Source organism: Anguilla anguilla, chromosome 1, assembly GCF_013347855.1.
Source record: "Anguilla anguilla isolate fAngAng1 chromosome 1, fAngAng1.pri, whole genome shotgun sequence".
Taxonomy (NCBI): domain Eukaryota; kingdom Metazoa; phylum Chordata; class Actinopteri; order Anguilliformes; family Anguillidae; genus Anguilla; species Anguilla anguilla.
Window position 1 is genome coordinate 7574065 of NC_049201.1, and position 19555 is coordinate 7593619.

At 44.3% G+C, this 19555-nt stretch overlaps 1 protein-coding gene across 1 annotated transcript; it reads right to left on the bottom strand.

Moving 5' to 3' along the window:
* Position 1: 1 nt before the first annotated feature.
* On the bottom strand, positions 2–17935 carry tmem62 (transmembrane protein 62). Its single transcript, XM_035429498.1, has 14 exons — positions 17230–17935; positions 16631–16742; positions 13604–13741; positions 12220–12265; positions 11335–11476; positions 10944–11068; positions 9760–9882; positions 9139–9294; positions 8375–8534; positions 7691–7804; positions 6293–6377; positions 5644–5748; positions 5075–5193; positions 2–3217 (listed from the first exon to the last, which is right to left on the bottom strand). The coding sequence occupies exons 1-14, from the start codon at positions 17428–17430 to the stop codon at positions 2900–2902; spliced, it is 1944 nt and encodes a 647-aa protein (XP_035285389.1). The 5' UTR covers positions 17431–17935; the 3' UTR covers positions 2–2899.
* Between the last annotated feature and the right edge of the window lie 1620 nt (positions 17936–19555).

The window sequence follows — 19555 nt, forward strand, 5'->3', positions numbered from 1 at the left end:
AAAATTAAATAAAATCAATAAATAAATCACAAAAGGTATAATATATTCTTGTTTCAATACAGGATTGCACAATTATCTTTTTAACATTCATTTTTTTCCCCCCTCACTGAAGTGACTACTATCAATCTTGCGTTGTATGTGATGCATACTGTGTCGATTCATCAAACACGAAAACCTGAAACCCTCCCTTCAAGTCAAGAGAGCAGCAACTACCGTTTATCCTAAGAAGAACAGAATGGATGCTTCTAGTTCCTTTCCCTCCGGAGTCCACTGGTACATGTAAAACAGAATTGGAAAAGAAGATCCAAGTCTCAACACATTCCTGAGAAACCACAGCTATCATCACTGGCAGGAATCAAACTAAATGAACAGCCTACGGAAAGCCGCGCAGGCAGAACGCATGTCCCTTATAAAAACTGATGCAGAACCTGCCCGGCATGATTGTTTGAGGAAACACTGTGCCCCACCCCTCCCACCCCCTCAAATCAGTTACTAATTATGATTGCACAATGCATACTAGAGAGAAATTAACAATCTATATACACAAAATGAACGACATGAACTGTGTAAAGCATAAAAAAACAGCCGATAAGTCAATACTTCAAAAAATCAGTACAGTTGTTCTGTACTTAGGAAAAAGAAATCCTATCTGTTGTTGTACTTTGTCGTTGTAGGTACTAATCCTTTTCATCTGAAAACCCAAACTTAACAAAAATATTTTTTTTGTTGTGAGTATTAAGACCTATCAAATTTAGAATTAAAATATATAAAAAAGTGCCTTGAAAAGCAAGCTGCCACTGATCTATGTAGTGGTCTTCCGGAATGATCTGTGTAGTGGTGTCCCGGAATGATCTGTGTACTGGTGTCCCGGAATGATCTGTGTACTGGTGTTCTGGAATGATCCGTGTAGTGGTGTTCCGGAATCTCCCGCTGAACAGTGTCCTAGAACTCAGTGTGTGGGTCAGCAGTGGCGCTGCCCTTGAGCCGATAAGCCACAGGAACCAAATGAGCAGCAACTACGCCGTCCAAATTCTTTTGGAGACCAGTGAGAGGGTGACACCGAGCCCTGTGTAAATGTTAAAGAGCGTCAGGTTCCGCTCGGCAGTCTCCGCAGTGCAAACTAAGTTGGGAAGCACTTGCACTGCTCTCCTCAGAAACCACGGAAGCACTGCTTACAGTCACCCAGACTGAAAATAATACTGAACAATAATAAAATCAGCACGACGTTGCAGTCTGACAGTAAAGGTGTTTCTCGACAGCAACAGATACTCCGTTTGTGAAAAAGGATGGGGGGTAGAAATCCTCTCAGAAAAACACAGAGGTGTATGTACGAAGGAGGAACAGAAAAAACTGTTTTATATAGATATAAAGATATAATTCCCATGCATGCCCAATGCTAATTATAATCAACCATCTTCAGTTAAGGATACGAACAAAGTTATTCACGCAGTTTCCCATCCAACCGATTCTTCATAAGTTGTGTTCATAAAATAAAATAACAAAAACAAAAATTGCATTTATATAGAGGTAGAAACCTGTCGTGTGACTCCAGCCAGTGGAACAAGGGTCACTTCCTATACCCGCAATTCAGAGACTGGGAACTGGCCAGAAACTGACCTGGCAGAGACTTTCGTAAAATGTTTTAAATGGGTAAAATGAATTCACAGTACGACTCCTGAATGCAGTGTTGTCCACGCTCGCTATCAACTCAAACGTGAGGCTAACACATTCCCGCCCACAACGTGTCAGACATCCATGACGGTGCAGTGCCGTTTCTTTTCTTCTCCCCAACCCTTGGCTTAGCATATGCAGTGCAGCGACACCCAAAATGGCTGAAGGAAGTACTGGGGCTCAAATTGTGGCAAGGTGTGTGACATTGATAAAATAACTTCCCATCATGCTTTGCAACTTTTTGCAACAGCGAATGGAAAAGGAAGAGCAGGGCCGTCGGTGCAGTGCACTATTGAACCCCCGTAAGAAAGAGACTGTTTAATCGCCTTTGGCAGTGACGTCTGAGCACGGTTTGACCACGGCTGACAGAGAGACAAGGCTGCTCATAATCAGCGGTAAGGCTGAAGCCGACGCATAGTGCACTGTGTTCAGCGCAGGGCAGTGCATTTAGTACCGCACACTCACGCACGTGTAGGCACTCCCTTGGAGCCAGTGGGAGATGCAGGTAAACTGGTATTCCACACTAAAGTTGTGTACTAAGAGCGTACAGAGCCTGAAGATGCCGCAACGGAGGATCACAGCATGGAAAAGCAATGCAAAGTCAGACATAGTGAAGCAGATTTAAAAAAAATTTAAAAAAATCTATAAACTACTAGGCCCATGAAAATAAGACGAGCAGGATGTGGATTACACAAATCAAAATGAGGAAATTACTTTCTTCGGAAAAAAGAAATGCTGTCTAAAAGGCAAAGCCATGTTTTTTTTTTTTTTCCCCCATTCGGGTTGAAGCTGTGACCCATTTCAGGACATACTGTGAGGCATGAATCTCAGAGAAAAGAAAAAAAACTCTTCACCCTGGGACCGCACTGATGAGGAGGGTCTCACTGAAGAGTAATCCTCCCTGAAAACTACGCTTCACATTCAAGGATATTCTGCAAATACAGAGGAGGACCTGTATAGTGTTGGACTACAGAGCTGAGCTCACTTCTCTTTTTATGATCCTACAAAGCAAGTGGAATACCTACAATTATGCACAATGACATTTTTTTAAGTGATTGGCTAGGGGGAATTTCTGGCAGTGGTTTACAAAGTGGAAAAGAAACTTGGCACCAATAACATCTTGAGCAAAAAAAAAAAAAAAAAAATGGATACACCATAATGAAAACATTTTTTGAAATTAATTAAATAAAAGCCAGTAAGGAAACTAAAGCAGGGGCGGGTGCCGTCGTCATGACGGCGCAGTGGCCTTGCTGTCGTCACGGAGACGGGGGGCGGGCCCTCTCCAGGCTCGGTACACCAGCAGCAGGCCCAGGCCCAGGGCCCAGGTGCGCACGGGCGACAGGACGAAGGCCAGGGGCCCGTAGGTCTCCAGCAGGAAGTAGCAGGAGTAGGCCTGCCAGCTCAGGAGCAGCAGCATGCCCAGGTGCACCCCCACCGTCCGCCCGCGCCCCACCCGCCGGAAGTGCGAGCGGAAAGAGTTTCCACGGCAACGCAGGTGAAGGCTCCAGCACAGGTAGCAGGTGAGGGGCATGTTGAAGAAGACCACCTGTTGGGGCGGGATGTGACAGAGTGAGCTCCAGCTTTTACCCGCCCTTTCCCTTCTGTCTGTTTCTGTTCTCTCCCACATCTCTGCGCACTGGTGCACACAATTAGTGTGTGTATGTGTGTGTGTGGGGTCTGTGTGTATGTGTATGTGTGTGTATGTGTGTGTATGTGTGTGTGTGGGGTCTGTGTGTGTGTGGGATCTCTGTGTGTGCATGTGTTTGTGTGGGGTCTGTGTGTATGTGTGTGTGTGTGTGTGTGGGGTCTGTGTGTGTGTGTATGTGTGTGTATGTGTGTGTGTGGGGTCTCTGTGTGTGTGTGCATGTGTGTGTGTGGGGTCTGTGTGTATGTGTGTGTATGTGTGTGTGTGTGGGGTCTGTGTGTGTGTGGGATCTCTGTGTGTGTATGTATTTGTGTGGGGTCTATGTGTGTGTGTATGTGTGTGTGTGGCGTCTATGTGTATGTATGTGTGTGTGTGGGGTCTATGTGTGTGTATCTGTGTGTGGGGGGTCTATGTGTGTGTGTATGTGTGTGTGTGTGGGGGGGGGGGGTCTATGTGTGTGTGCATGTGTCTGTGTATGTCTGTGTGTGTCTGGTCTCTGAATTTGGCTCGGTGGTGCATTACTGGACTTAAATCAGAGCACCCTCAAAAGCTGTGCTTTGCAGAATATACGACTTAACATGGGGGCCGAATGCTGTATTCATATCCGTGTGTGCCTTGCTACACATTTACAGGCTCAGTTAAAAAAAAGAGAAAAAAATAAAATACTGACTGATATTTCTGTTGTCAAATAAATGATGAGATCTGTATTTTCACACTATTGTATAACAGCAGCTAACTGGGAGCTGTGATATACTAGCGTGCCGCGCACGAACGTGTTGCTTACCCTGCATGCTTTCAGCACAAGGTCTCTTCAGGTTGTCTGTGTCTGTCTGCCAGCATGTATGACTCAAATGCCTATCCATATTAATTCTAGTTTTTTAAGTGACAATGCAAGTTGTGGTTTGAAACCAATAAAATAAAAAGGAATACATAGTTGATTTTGAACTTCCTGGGGTTCTATAGTTCATTTAAATTAGGCAGTTTTCTGAATGTTCCAAGAGCGTGAAAATGTTGGAGGTCAAACAGATCGCTTGGCGTGTTCGTGCAAGACATTTTGCCAACAAAATGGCTACCTCCGTTGGAGGTCGTCCAAACTTATCTATACAGAGACTCTTGCACTGGACTGCCGATTACAAACAGTCCACAGGCTTTTCAGAGGATTTACTGCCATCTACTGCCCATCTGGATATCATAATTAATGCAGTGGTCTGTGTAACATGACCGTGTAGGCTAACATGAAAATCACTGGGTTAAAGCTCTCAAACACACTTCAGCATTCTTTCTGGCTTTTCCTATTGGAAATTTTTTTTACAAGTACTGAGCAGAAGGCTGCCTTATTGCAGAGTACCGAAACTTCTGCAGAAAACCGCCAAAATAGCAACACGGTATTAACACTGTATTAACAAGAGCTAACAGGGTTTCTGCACGAGGAGCTCAGAGAAGCAGTCTGAATTTCACAGCTTCTCCTTATGAAAGCTGTTACTGTTTTTTTTTTATAAACGAGAAGCTTATAAACAAACCGCGCCCTACACTTTCGCCTCTGGAAAAGCTGATCCAGTGTCTCATGGTTTTAACCATTTAAGGTGTACTATGACATGTGATTAGAATGTTCTTAACTGAACATTCTAATGCTGATGTCACAATCACCGCTGGTAACTGAAATTAATGAAGTTCTAGAACACTTTTGAAAAACGTTCCAGAAAGCCTACTCTTCAGAGCGTTAAACCCTGGGGGCTTCAACTCAAGAGGTCAGCTCACCTGCACAACTCCCACCACGAACGTGAGGCTGCCCTCCAGGAAGTGGCCGTCAACGAACACCCCGAACGCGAAACAGGCTCCGCTGTGTCCGTCGATCACCTCCCCAATGAACCAGGGACCTGCGTGAGGACACGCATACACACAATAAAACAATAAAATTACTGAACGAAGCACATACAACAGCCCTGCTCTGAGGGGGTCTCAGGTCTGGGATCTATAAAGCGCTGCTTTTTGAGACAACTTGTGTCGTATACAGCGCAATAAAAATGTAATTAAATTGAACTGAACATACACTAAATTACTCATACAGTTAAGCAGGGTGGCAGTGCAGTGCAGTGGAAAAGCAACTGGGGTTGCAGGTTCAAATCTCACATGGAGTACTGCCACTGTACCCTTGAGCGAGGTTCTGAACCTAAAATTGCTACAGTAAAATTTCCAGCCGTGAAAATAGATAGTATGGAAAAAATATTTGTGCATAATGTTCCAGATATCTGCTATGTAGGTGATTAAAAAAACAGCGAATCAATAAAATAAATGTCTTTAGCTTGTTCCATTTCAGCTGAACGTACCAAGAGCTGTACATAGGTTGAACATGAGCAGGGAGTAGTAGAAGGTATCCGTTTTGCTGAGGAGATGGAGGGACATGTAGACCTGAGCATGGACTCCAGAAGACACTGAAATAAACAGAGCAACACAAATCAGGAGTCACAAAAACGAAGCATCTGCCATAATCAGGATCAGTTATAGAGGTCAGACCTGGGTCAAATACGTATTTGATTTGGATTCAAATACTTTTCTGTGCTCTGTTGATCTTGCCTGGTGTAACTGAGCCTGCCAAAATGACCAGAAGGCAGGGTTTTCACTTTTTGAGAGTATTTCATTGGTTCCAATACACCAGACAAGATCAGCAGTAAAATGTAGAAAAGTATTTGAATCCAAAACAAATCCGTATTTGACCCAGGTCTGATAGAGACCCTACAGCAGTGGTCTCCAACCCTGGTCCTGAAGAGCTACAGGGTCTGCTGGTTTTCATAGTGACTCTGCACTTCATGAATCAATTAGAGCAGTTGATTACACAGTGAGCTCAACTCACCCGGTGTCTTGGGTCTCAATTGGGTGCTGATCTTAAGCTGAAAACAAAAACCAGCAGACCCTGTAGCTCTCCAGGACCAGGGCTGGAGACCACTGTCCTACAGGTATGTCAGTGTTCAGCCTCACCTCTCAGAGTCGGAACCCGCAGGAGCCTGAACACGATTAGCCCGCCGATGTTCAGCAGCACTATGAACACGAACATGACCCGGGCCTGGGCGGGAGAAGAGCACAGCCACGTCTCAAAGGATTGTGGGTAACCAGGACCTGAGACGCTGCACGCTGTGTGAGTGGGTGCAGTGGAGAGATAGTAGGGGGAGATAGTGGGGTGGGGGGGCAGTTTCCCACAGGCCAAGTACTCACACTCGCTGTGTAGTGAGAGGTGCAGTTTCTGTCTGTAAGCTGGTAACGATGTGTTTAAATAAAGTTTTTAAGGTTTGCCCATGTACAGTCTGAGAATGGAAATAGGTAATAAGCATGACATATAAATATGAGATTTTTACTCCCATTCAAATATTTGTGCTTTGATTTAATGTATACATTTTTTACTTGGATAAAATGATTTTAAGTGTAAAATATAGATTATTTAAAAAAAAAAAATTTTCAATCTTAGTGTCCCATAAAAGCAAATCAAATATAGAGCAACATTAAATATTGAGGAAGACATTTCAGGTTTAAATGTAACCATCCTACAGTAAGTGCAGGAGTGGTTTGTGAAGACAGTTTAAAGTAAGATTCAATTAAAGAACGGTGAGGACCAATTTTTTAAGAAAAGCAGACTAAATTAAAAGATAAACTAAACAGGGACAAAATCCTATAAAAACATAGCCACGGCTACAACCAGCCTCACAAAGAAATGGCGTCTGCCTTACATCAGGAAAGCGGGACTGATTTTTATTCAGCGCAAAGATAAGGGCTGCGAGCTGATGACCAGATGTGCTTTCATCAGTCAGCCCGATCTAAATGTTTACTCCTCCATCTTAAAGTACACTTGCTGATGCAAGCCCCATTGGCCCTGCGGCTTACCAGCTCTCCTGATCTACATCCTCGCTCTCTCTTATCTGCAGACCCATTTACTTTGCACATATAAAGCTATCTCTCAGTCTCTTCAGCACTTCACTAAGCTCCGCTTCCACTTGCAAACAGCTGGCACTCGTGCCCGACACTGCAGTACACAGTCTGTGTCAGTGTTGCTGTCCAACGCATATTGAGCATACTGTCAATGGCAGGTGTGGGCTAGAGGAAGTCAAAGTTTTTAAATTGATACTCAATAAGAGGCTGTGGTTTAGGAGTGGGTTAGGGGGTCAGTAAGGAGTGGTTTAGGGGGTCAGTGAGGAGTGGGTTAGGGGGTCAGTGGGGAGTGGGTTAGGGGGTCAGTGGGGAGTGGGTTAGGGGGTCAGTGGGGAGTGGTTTAGGGGGTCAGTAAGGAGTGGTTTAGGGGGTCAGTGGGGAGTGGTTTAGGGGGTCAGTAAGGAGTGGTTTAGGGGGTCAGTGGGGAGTGGTTTAGGGGTGCAGGCGTGGCAGTACCATGATGTAGTGGTCCGTGAGGAGGATGAAGGACTGGACGAAGCCAAATCCCAGAGCGATGCTGTCCTCCAGGGTGAACTGCTGCTCCTGCACCACCGAGCGGCCAGCAGAGTCCTGACAGGAGAGAGAGGCACAGGAATGACTGCTCTACCACTACCGCTCTATCGCTCTACCACTCTACTGCTCTACCGCTCTACCACTCTATCGCTCTACCACTCTACTGCTCTATCGCTCTACCACTCTACTGCTCTACCACTCTATTACTCTATCACTCTACTGCTCTATTGCTCTATCAACCTATCGCTCTACCACTCTACTGGTCTATCACTCTATCGCTCTACCGCTCTATCACTCTACCACTCTACCACTCTACTGCTGTATCACTCTATCGCTCTACTGCTCTATAGCTCTATCACTCTATCGCTCTACCACTCTATCACTCTATTGCTCTATCATTCTGTCAATCTATCACTGTCACTCTACTGCTCTAGCACTCTATCATTCTGTCTCTCTATCACTCTGCCACAATCACTCTATCAGATGACTCTGCCACTCTGTCACTCTATCACTACTCTGCCACTATAACATTGCCACTCCTTCTCTTAACAGTTAATAGTTTCTGGTGAACAAAATTTTATAGAAAACAGGAATTCTTTTTTTTTTCATTTTTTATTTTAATTTTACCTCCACTTTAACCAGGATGGAGTGCAGTCCGGTAGCGTAGAGAGAGGGGTCCCAGGACAGCACGTAGAGCGGCCCCCCGGCAGGCCACGCCTCCCCCAGCGAGCGCCCGTCCACGCTGACGTGCACGGCCGTGATTGGTGCCTCGGAAAACGCCAGGATCCTATTGGTTCCAGGGAACAGGACCACAGCCGTGTTCATAACGCACTCACCCACCACCGTTTAACACTTCACACTCCAGGACGCGGCGAAACGCAGCCGCCACAAGATGGCGCTAACTCCGCCCGTGAGAGTACGGCGCGTGTGTGGACGGCGGTGCTGCGCGGTGTGTCAGGAACGGGGGGCTTGAGACACCCCCTAAAAGATCACAGGCCTGCGTCCTCAAATGGGGCACTGCTGCTGAACCAGACCTGGGTCAAATACGTACTTCTTTTGGATTCAATTACTTTTCTGTTGTTGCTGTTGTGTTCTGTTGATCTTGCCTGGTGTAGTTGAGCCTGCCAATATGACCAGAAGGCGGGGTTTGCACTTTTTTGAGGGTATTTAATCGGTTCCATTACACCAGACAAGATCAGTAAAGCGCAGAAACGTATTTGAATCCAAAACAAACGCGTATTTGACCCAGGTCTGCGCTGAACATTTCAACAGAGCACCTGAGGCCGAATTCGCTGACTGCAGTGCTTTTGCTCAGCTGTACAGACGGACTGGCGGGTAGACGGCGGACTGGGTGTTTTTAGGGTTTCAGAGGACACACACAGAGGGGACACCTGATGTGCGTAGACTGCCGGATCCGGCCCAGGGGCTCCAGCCCGGGGTGGAGGTACAGCGCCCCCTTGGGGTTGGTGATGAGAACGGCGGGCCACTCCTCGAACACCAGGTCGGAGAAGCTCAGCAGGTCGTGGTCAAAGGCGAGCACGCGGTACCTGAGGACGACAGCTTCAATTGGCACGCTTTCACCCTTCGGAGTGACGCTGCCAATACGGTTATTCCAGCGCTGCTTCCCTGGATCAAGCTCCAGTCAATTTTCAGATCTATGTGGCTGTTCATCCAGCCCAGGCCTGCCCAACCCTGTTCCTGGATATTTACCATCCTGCAGGTTTTCATTCCAACCCTAACAAAGCCACACACCTCATTCATCAGCTAGACATCTCACTGAGCTGCTAATTAGTAGAGTCAGGTGCGCCAAATTAGAGCTGTGAAAACGGTAGATACACAGAACAGGGTTGGGCTCAGGACAGGAATGTCAGCTTAGTCAATAGAGAAACTGCCTGTCGTCCATGTTAATGCATTTACTGTTGTTGTGTGAGGGCAACACAACTAGGGCTGCATGTGTGAGTGACAGCAGGCTGAATGGGAGGGGGCGTGTCCTCGGCACAGGTAGACCTCACCTGCGGTTGTCCATCCAGTCCCCCAGCTCGAGCTCCAGCGTGCCCTGGGGGTGTCGGCTGTGCAGTACGGGCATGAGCCCCCCCAGTGTGTGCAGGTGCCCGCACAGGTACGCCACCGCCGAGCTGCGCAGGTAAAGGGGAGGAGCAAGGGGCATTATGGTCCACCTTTTTTATTTCAACAATACACCTCCAGAGGGGTAATACCTGCTGTGGACAATACCTGCTTCTTTCACTTCAGAAAAATGACAGTCCTGTCAAACACTAAATGACTGGGATTTACATTACAGGCATTTAGCAGACACTCTCTTCCAGACCAACTTTTAACATAGCATTTACATTGCATCCTTTCATACAGCTGGATATATACTGAAGCAATTAAGTACCTTGCTCAATGGTACGATGTCTTACCCGGGAATCGAACCTGTAACCTTTAGGTTACCAGGCCCACTCCTTACCCATTATACTACACTGCCGCCCCATTTGTACACAGGGGCTCCTAAAGGCTTGCTTTTTTAGGCTTTGCTCCCTTCCCCCCCCCCCCCCTCAATATCTGTCATGCCTAAACGCACATCAGCGTTCACTGCTGGGACCTCTGATATCGATTCTGAAGAGCGTAGAAGAGCACACGCTCTCCTCCAAAGGACACAATGCCAACCATCGCTTCTCGCTCTGGAGATGAGTCAGAGGAAAGGACTCTCATGTACAGCTCAACAAGGCGAACTCGCAGGCGAGCGACCAGCAGGGGGCACTAGAGAGCGATGAGATGCGGAACCTGGCCGATCGAACACCTCGCTACCCCTGGTTGACGGCGCCCCAAATTTTGCTTTGCCCTGCAAGGCTGTTGGCCACAACTGGAACTGGGCAGGGTTGGAGGGGGTTAGAGCCTGAATCTTGGGGCCATGCACTATAAGGGTGCACTTGCATTAGAGTGGTGTGATTAGAATGTTCTTAACCGAACATTCTAATGCTGATATAACAATCACTTGTGGTAAATGAAAGCAATGGGGTTCTAGAACACTGACCTAGAATTTTAGAACATTCCAAAAAAAAACACTCTTTAAAAGTTAACCAAACGAGCCACTCAGCAGTCCCCCCTAATGTATTTCTGATGTAACCTTCTCAGTTCACGGGCCTCAAATCCGGATGACTGGACGAATCAGCTAGCCGACAGTTTAGCCTCTTACCTCATGAGCTCTCGCACTCCTGGGAAAGGAGAGATGACCGTCGACGTGGTATAATGGCCAAACCAAATGGACTGGTTACTGCTCTGGCTCTCCAACCTGAAGGTGGCCAACTTGTCCATCTCATTCTAAGGGAGGGGAACGCACTAAACTTATTATACTGTACAGTATCAGGGCCCTATACGGTCATAAACTCTTTTCATTCACTTGAATACTCTGCTAATGGTAATGGTAATTGCTAACTGGTCATTTCCTCCCAACCTATTAATCATCTACTTGCAAAACATTATGACCTGCAAATGGGGGTAATATAAGAGCACCACTGTGCATGTAATGACTTCATAAGGCAGTGAAAGCGACTTCCCCTTATGAATGCCTTGGGATGTGTCCTCACCTGGCTCAGAATCCCGAAGAAGTTGTAGGGGCGCTTGGGCCCGGGCGTGAGGGTGGCATCGGCGCAGATGAAGGAGTAGTTGCCGAAGGGCAGCTTGTGTACGTAGTGGAACGAGCCGGCCTTCTGAATGGCAGAGTACTTCCTGACAGCAGCAACAAAAAAAAAACACAAGGGGCGAGCACAACAGAATGTTGTCATACAAATATATTACAGGACAAAAAAACCCACTATTATTATTATTATTATTATTATTATTAGTCCAAATGATACACTACATGGCCAAAACTATGTGGACACCTGACATCCAACATCTCATCCAGAATTATGGGCATTAATATGGAGATGGTCCACCCTTTGACGCTATAACAACCTCCACTTTTCTGGGAAGGCTTTATACTAGATGTTGGAGCACTCCTGCAAGGATTTGCTTCCAGAAGCCAGAAGAGCATCCGTGAGGTTAGGCACTGATTGGACGATTAGGCCAGACAAGCAGATGGCATTCCAGTTCATCCCAAAGCTGTTGGATAGGGTTGAGGTCAGGGCTCTGTGCAGACCAGTCAAGTTCTTCCACACCATTCTCGACAAAACCATTTCTATATGGACCTCGCTGTGTGTCCAAGGGGCATTGTCATGCTGACACAGAAAAGGGCCTTCCCCAAACTGTTAGGGAAGCACAGAATCCTCTAAAATGTGATTGTGTGGTGTAGCATTAAGATTTGCCTTCACTGGAACTAAGAGGCCAAGCACAAACCATAAAAAACAGCCCTAGACCCAGGGATGTCCACATACCTTTGGCCATACACTGTACAATCACAACTGCTGATGCTGTTGCCACTAAAATCCTCAACGGTAATAGAAAGAGTAGAAACAGGAGTCATTTCTGACCTGTAGTAGTTATTTACACTCTCCAGGGAGATTATATTGAAAGCATCTGAAAAGGGAAAAAGAGAGATTAACAGGAATGGACTAAAAAAGCAATAGCAGATTTACATTCACGAAAACCTCGGGATGTTTCTGTCTGAAGAACTCTCTCGACTTTCCCGAAAGGACAAGAATCACTTAGCACACCGAGCAGAGGAAGACATCGGATTGATCTTCACCAAGACTCAGATGAACCTTACAACTGAAAAAAAAAAAAAAACACTTGCATTTCCATACCGGGAAAAAAAGGCCTCTACAAAACAAACCTCACACAGTGGCGTCAATCAATAACCGGAGACAGCGCATTTGACCCCGAGACCGACACACCACCCCATCAGCCCACCACACGGAGTCTGTAATCTCGGTTCCCCTAAATGGGCCACGGTCCGAGCGAAGAGTTCCAGTAATGGGAGGCTTTTACGCCGAGATTTTACAGCGGTGGCGCAGACTTTCCGGTTCTTCGAGAACACGGGGATGGGGGTGCAGGCAGAGGGAGGAGATCACGTTTCAGGTCTAACAGCATCGGTAATTCGATAACAGGAAGGAAAAAACAAGCGGCGAAGAAAATAACAACGGAAAAAGGGAAAGAAAAATGTCTCTCCTCCTCTCTCGTTTCTTGCATTACTGTCACACCCAGTCCCCTCTTCGGGTCTGCGACACAAATCAAAATGCCCGGTCGGTTCAGGGAAGGTCGACAGGAAATGAACGAGGCAGATTGAGCTCGCAGAGGAAAGCTCACGCAGAAACATCCCTGCATATCGTGCCCTCATACATTCGTGTAATATAGTAATATATAATATTATCGTGAGCACTGTCCATTTTTTCTCTTCCAGTTCAGGGAAAGCACTGGCTAGAACACGAAATCACTGCCTTTCAGTGAACTTTTTAATATTTAAGGTTACATCCCTGGGGTGTGAGCCGTGTGTGTTACAAGCTGACCGCACGGTCAGAAAGCATCGTGCGATTTAATTCAGCGCTCTTGGTAAATGTTTTATGAGCCCCATAAAAGCAGAAGACCCCCCGTACTCATTCCCTATGCATCATGTCATCGTTATAATGTTATGGGATAGGCAACACGCCAGAGCTAAATGCGCTGTTTGCTGAGCTTCAGCCCGAACAACTGGGCGAGATATGATTCAGTAGCACTCTGGCTTAGGCCTATATTTAGCCCATGCCATTGCCAAGCCTTCCGTGGGTCTTTCCCCTTACAAATCCCGTGGATCTTACGGTCATTCGCACGTGCGTTTCTGAACTCTGTTGCCCCTGGCACCCATAATTACGGTCACTGTACCCTTCCTGTCAATCAGGACCGAAACGGGCGAACGGAGAGACGGGGGGGGGCGGTCACCGTGGTTTCCGCGGATGTCGATCCACTTGGTGCGCTCCAGCACGTGGGACCTCTTCAGGATGTTGTGGTAGGCCTGCCACTCAACCTCGTGCTGCAGGGAGCCGACCTTGCTCTCCGTCTTCGCGTCGGTCAGGTCTCCTGGTCGACAGACAGACAGACAGAGAATCAAACAGTTGGACGTTTAAATCCTGGCCAGTACAAGCGGTACCCCAGAGTCCAGTGGTCTAATGGTGGTCTAAGAAGGACTCAGCTATGTCACAGTAGACATTGTCACCATGGCTACCAAAAGCTGTCATGTCAGAGTTCCCAGGCTGTGATTTTAGAAGGAAAGCTGAAACATTGTTTGGACCACTATCTTTTTGGGAGCATGTAAAACAGCGTGTGGGTATTCCTTCTTTCCCCATCAATCCTACCCCTCATACTTATGAACTCTGTTAGATGTGCATTCACAACCTGTCTTTTAATTGTTCCCATAAATGACAAACCGAATTCTCCTCATTTAATCTTTTAAAATAACAAGCCTGCCAAGCCTTCCTTTTCTGCATAACAACTGAAACCTACAGTGTATACAGGAATTAGCCATGATACCACATGATCACAAAAAAATAAAAAACCTGAATTCCATATTCACAGCTGGCTGCCGAATTGTATCACTTATTCCAAATTATTATTATGCAACTTTATAAAAACACATGATAAAAACGTTAAATGTTGAATTGAGGATATACTGCATTTAACGTTCACCAGCTGCTGATTCTAACCTATTCAAATTAACATTCTAATGAGGGATGAAGAATCAAATGAATATTAAACGGGGGGGGGCGGAGGTGCTCTCCCAGCTGGGGAATGCAGTGGAAGAAAACGTTCTCAGTGTGAGCCAAGGATGCACCCCACGGCCCAGATCAAATCTTGAGGATGCCAGCTTACCGCTACATATCGCTGTCCTTGGGGGGGGGCCGGGGAATGGGGGGTGGGGGGTGGGGGGCGGGGGCATGATAATCTGTGATCTGCATGCCACGGATGGGAGCCCTCCGGCACAGGAAACACGCAGCTCAATCGGTGGATTGCGAAGTGAGAAAAGCAGAAGCTCTTTTTGCGTATATATTTGTTTAATTTGTAATTACTTCCTGTATCAAGTCCATTCAGTTCATTTCATGCACAGTTAGATATGCAGCATTAATGTGATACAAAGCGGTGGCGGCGGCAGCAGCAGCAATTTTTGAATAAATATTTCAATTTGTAATTACTTCCAAGCTCAAGTCCGTTCAATGCATTTAATGTAAAGTTTCATGTGTGGGATTGGCATGATGCAAGTTAATACGATACTCCACTTGCCACTGCAGACCACCTGAAGCCTCTACTGAGATAGGGACGAGAAAAGCCTGACGCACGCTTTGAAACAAACATTCCACTGGCTGACCGCTATCAAAGTCCAACAAGACGCCCTTTACAATGGAAAAGAGCTGAAAACTGAACACACAGTTTGGAAAAAATGTGCCATAAACCAGTCACGAAGGCCAACAAGCCCCATCTAAGATAAAACAAGACAGGTAGCCATGGTAAAATAGCAAGTCACCCCATTTGGACATTGTCAACAACTAACCAAAAAAATGCCCAGTTTGGTGAAACACTGTGTGATATAAGAAAAAAATAAGTTGCCATCCCAACTAGCAAGCTTATAATAAGCATGAATTACCATGCTAATAGCCTAATACTAGATAACCAGCTAGCTTGCTGTCGTGAACACACAATCCCGTAGTTACCATAAAATGCTATTTTTGCAATAACATGCTGTAAAATGCCAAAATCTTTCTAAGACGATACAGTAAGTGAATACATTTGTGTGTGATTCTGTGTGCTGGCACTAAAGCATGTTCCTGGGCTCTGCACCACAGTAATCTGCATCCAACACCATGGCGTGGGTTTACATTACCACCCGTAAACATCTCACTTTGAACACTGCAAGGCAAGCTTTCATTCTGAATAAAGAAACAAACCCTAAACAAAATACCAGGAGTCTCAAGTGTTGTCATTTTAAAGTCATATCATTCACAACTAGTCTGAAAGTTTTTCCAATAAATTAAGGAAAATTCAATACTATACCATGAAAACAATAACCACGGTTATATAACAACACATAATAGAATTCTATTATAGTTTATGCATAATACCACATTAAATTCAATGTCTGATTAATTCATTAGCCTGTTTTTGATTAATACAAATTCTCCTTTGAAATGTCCTTTCAAAACCTCCTACTTAACAAATTGAATGCAAATGAGATACAATAAATCTCCAAAGAGGAATTTGTTCAACTTTTAAAAATTAAAACATTATACACATTCAGCTGCTGCTAGCATCCATAATTTGTGTCACATTGCTTTCAAACTCAGATGTATGCATGGCCAAGAATTTGTATTTGCATTACGTCTGTATATGCTAAAATACCAAATATAGTTGTTATTAACCCCACTGGTAACTGAAACAGAGTCATCTAAAAACATATTTGAAAGTGCCAGATTGGTTGGCTTGTGGTTGCCTTATCTGCAATTTATACAATGATTATAAATAAATGAATCTGTGTCATTCCACCAATTTGTCCATAAAGAATGCATCTGATTGTGTGCAGGGTATTTCAAGATAGGTCGATATAAAATGGGCATGGTATTATTGTAGTACGTTCATAGCTGTTGAGGACATAATTGTACTTAAGTGTCAAATCTTAACAATCTTTTATTTTGAAAGAAGAGCACACTGAAAACTACTCACAATTTCATAACAATACATGACCTTTTCTCACACGTGGCAAAAAAAATGTAATCATTCGTTAAATTGTACCATTTCAAAAGGGGTTTTGAACACTTTTGTCGCTGGGTCCTATCAATAATGTATTTTTGACACACTGTGACAGATGACGTTTATTTTTATATCGCCATCTTCATACATACACCAACATACATACACAGAATGTTAAATTAATAAATAAATAAAAATAAGCCAACAACATTAACAGCGACATTGACTTACCTGTTACAAGTACAAGAGCTGGCTTGATTATATCAATGTTAACGGTGCAGAACTTCTCGAAATCTGGAACACGTCTGGGGTCGTGGAAGCGGCTGATATGAATATCTGAAACCTGTGCGGAGCAACTGAAGTTACCAAGCATATTATTTCTAGCGATCATTAGCCAGAACTAATACAATAGCAACAACTCCGCCACTATACTCTTAACCCTTACTGACTGATCACTAATCAAACTGCCACTCGCGGCAAAGTCTGGTCTATTGCTATGATTTCATTTAACCAAGGTCTCTCAAACTTGACAACAGATCGCTGTCTTGGTCATTGTAGCCATCGGACATTATGGTGCTCCCTAGCCATCTTCCGTAACATACAGTAGAATGACCATGCACGTTAGTAGTTATATACCCAACCCGGTTGCTAGCTAGCTACCTCGCTTTCAACTAGCTAGCCAGTGTGTGTTTTGTTTAACAGACAATGGTATTTTGGAATAACTGGGTACAGTAGCAAGTACAATTGAAATTCTGAGCAAGACTGGACGAGAGTTCATCGGATAATCAACCAGTAATCTCGTATCCAGTAGTTGTACACCACCATCTCACCTGCACAAACCAGAATATATTATCCAATTCCCCGCCGGGATACGGAGGAGCGCTGCTCCAACCTCCATCCCCGGTGCTGTGGTTGGGTTTGGCGATGCTCCGTTTAGGGTGAAAAGCTGTATCATAGCTCTCCAAAATCCAAGACGTTAAACAAGCGAGCGCAAGCCCGGCAATCACCACGACACCAAACACCTTCAGCATCCTGGTCAAACAGCACTTCGCAAGCAAGGGAGGAGAGTGTGGGGGAGAGCGCCGGGAACGCAGATGAACCCACAGATGGACTATGCAAGCGAATCCATTGTAGCGAAATCTACGGGCATGCCCTTTTCCCGCAAGCAAGGTACGGCTTCAGCTAAGCGTTTCCTGCTTCCGCAATACGTAGCTAGTTAACGATATGTCTTGATTTTAGGGTGTTCCCTAAAAACGGAAATTAGACTCGAACATTTTTGCCCAACATTTCTTTCAGCAGAGGTTAAAATGATTGTCTGTGTACAAACTGCCCGGAATACGAAGAGATAGATTGTTCCCTTGACGGACGCAACGGTCTGTGTGTACCTTCCCACAATGCCTCACGTCGTACTGCCAGCACCAGCACATTACTGGACAGTTGGAATCAGAAATGGGAATCAAAGATGGTGTATCACAACCAGATACTACTGTTTGGGCCAACGAAGCTCATCGTTTCATAAACACTAGCATGCATACATAAGAAATGGTGACTTAATAGTCACCTAGTCTTCTCAAGGTCATGGAGAAACTTCCTTCTGTTTTTATGCTCCACAACTATGGAACACTCTTCCAAAAAATAGTAAAGAAACAAGTTCAGTTGGCATTTTTGAAAAGCAGTTTAAAACCGTATATTCACTCTGGCTTTTACATTATATAAACGTTTTTTTTATTTTGTTCTGTTATTACAATTTTGTATTCATTTTCAATTATGTTGTATATATATATATATTTATTTATTATATTGTTATAAATATATATTTTTTAAAGAAATCATCTTTCTATTTGTTTATCTATTTGTTTATTTATTTTTTAAAACATTTTATTATTGTTTTCTTTAGTACTATATTATACAGCACTTTGAGCTGAATTTTCAGGTATGAAAGGTGTTTATAAATAAAATATTATTATTATTATTATTATTATTATTTATTATTATATTGATATGTATCAAAGAGGAAGAGAGTTTAATAAATTGCTAAATAAATACTGCTTTGTGACAGCCTCTGATAGCTTTCCCTTTAGAATGGACACCTTAGGTCATATTGACTGTGACTTGTTTGTTGGGATAGGTATTTGTTATGTTTACACATGTATGTGCTGTTCTACATTTGTAAATAGCCCTCTTGGTGATAACTGTAATCATTAACACAAGTTACAACAACAGAAAACCCCCTCACACCAAAATACATCATGCCTAACAGCAAGTCAGTTGAAAAGGATAGTGCTAAATTTAATTTTAAGAATATGTTGGTCATCCTGAAGATAAAAGGCTGGATGGTTGGCCATCACTTCGTGCTAGGAGAAACCAACGTTGCCAGCTTTTTACACAAAGCTCAATTTTAGAATTTCCCTCAATATCTCTGCTCTCTGCTAGAAGGTGTGTGTTCTAATTATTCCACACATTGTCAAAAGTTTATTACTTCTGATGTACCTTTTACTACTACTGCTAATTTGGTGAAGTCTTCTTTCAGTCAGTATGCACCTCTGCTGTGAAGTAATGTCCAACTATCCCCTCAACTGGAAATGTTGGTGTCACCTGACCATTTCAAAATACTTACAAAGGACTTATTCTCAGATTTGTGAAATATGAGAAAAAGTAAAGTATAGTCAACCAGCTTGTGTTTCATAATATTTACTGTATATGCACATATGTTTTTAAAGTTTTACACAAACAGATGTCCCCCCATTTCCAGATGTGCAAAGTTAAGTAAGTTAACAGATGACTGACAGATTAACTATGACTGAAAAACAACTAATCTGTAGAAAACAGAAGAATTAATTAAGAAGGATAGCACAGAAACTGGGTATATTAAATACAGCAGTTTGCAAAGTCTTGAAAAAGTAAGAAACCACTGATGGACTCACTGTACAGGTCAGCAAGTGAAGACAAATTTTATAGATGACAGACGAATCCTAAAAGCTGTGAAGGATAACCCAAACACAATTGTCAGTGACAACAGTAACAGTCTCCAGAGGGTAGGGATTATAGAATCTACACTGCAAGATGCAAACCTCTCATTAGAAGCAAGAATAAAGAGGCCAGATTAAAATTCACCCAAAGAAAAAAAAAAAAAATACAAAGACGAGCCAGAAGAGT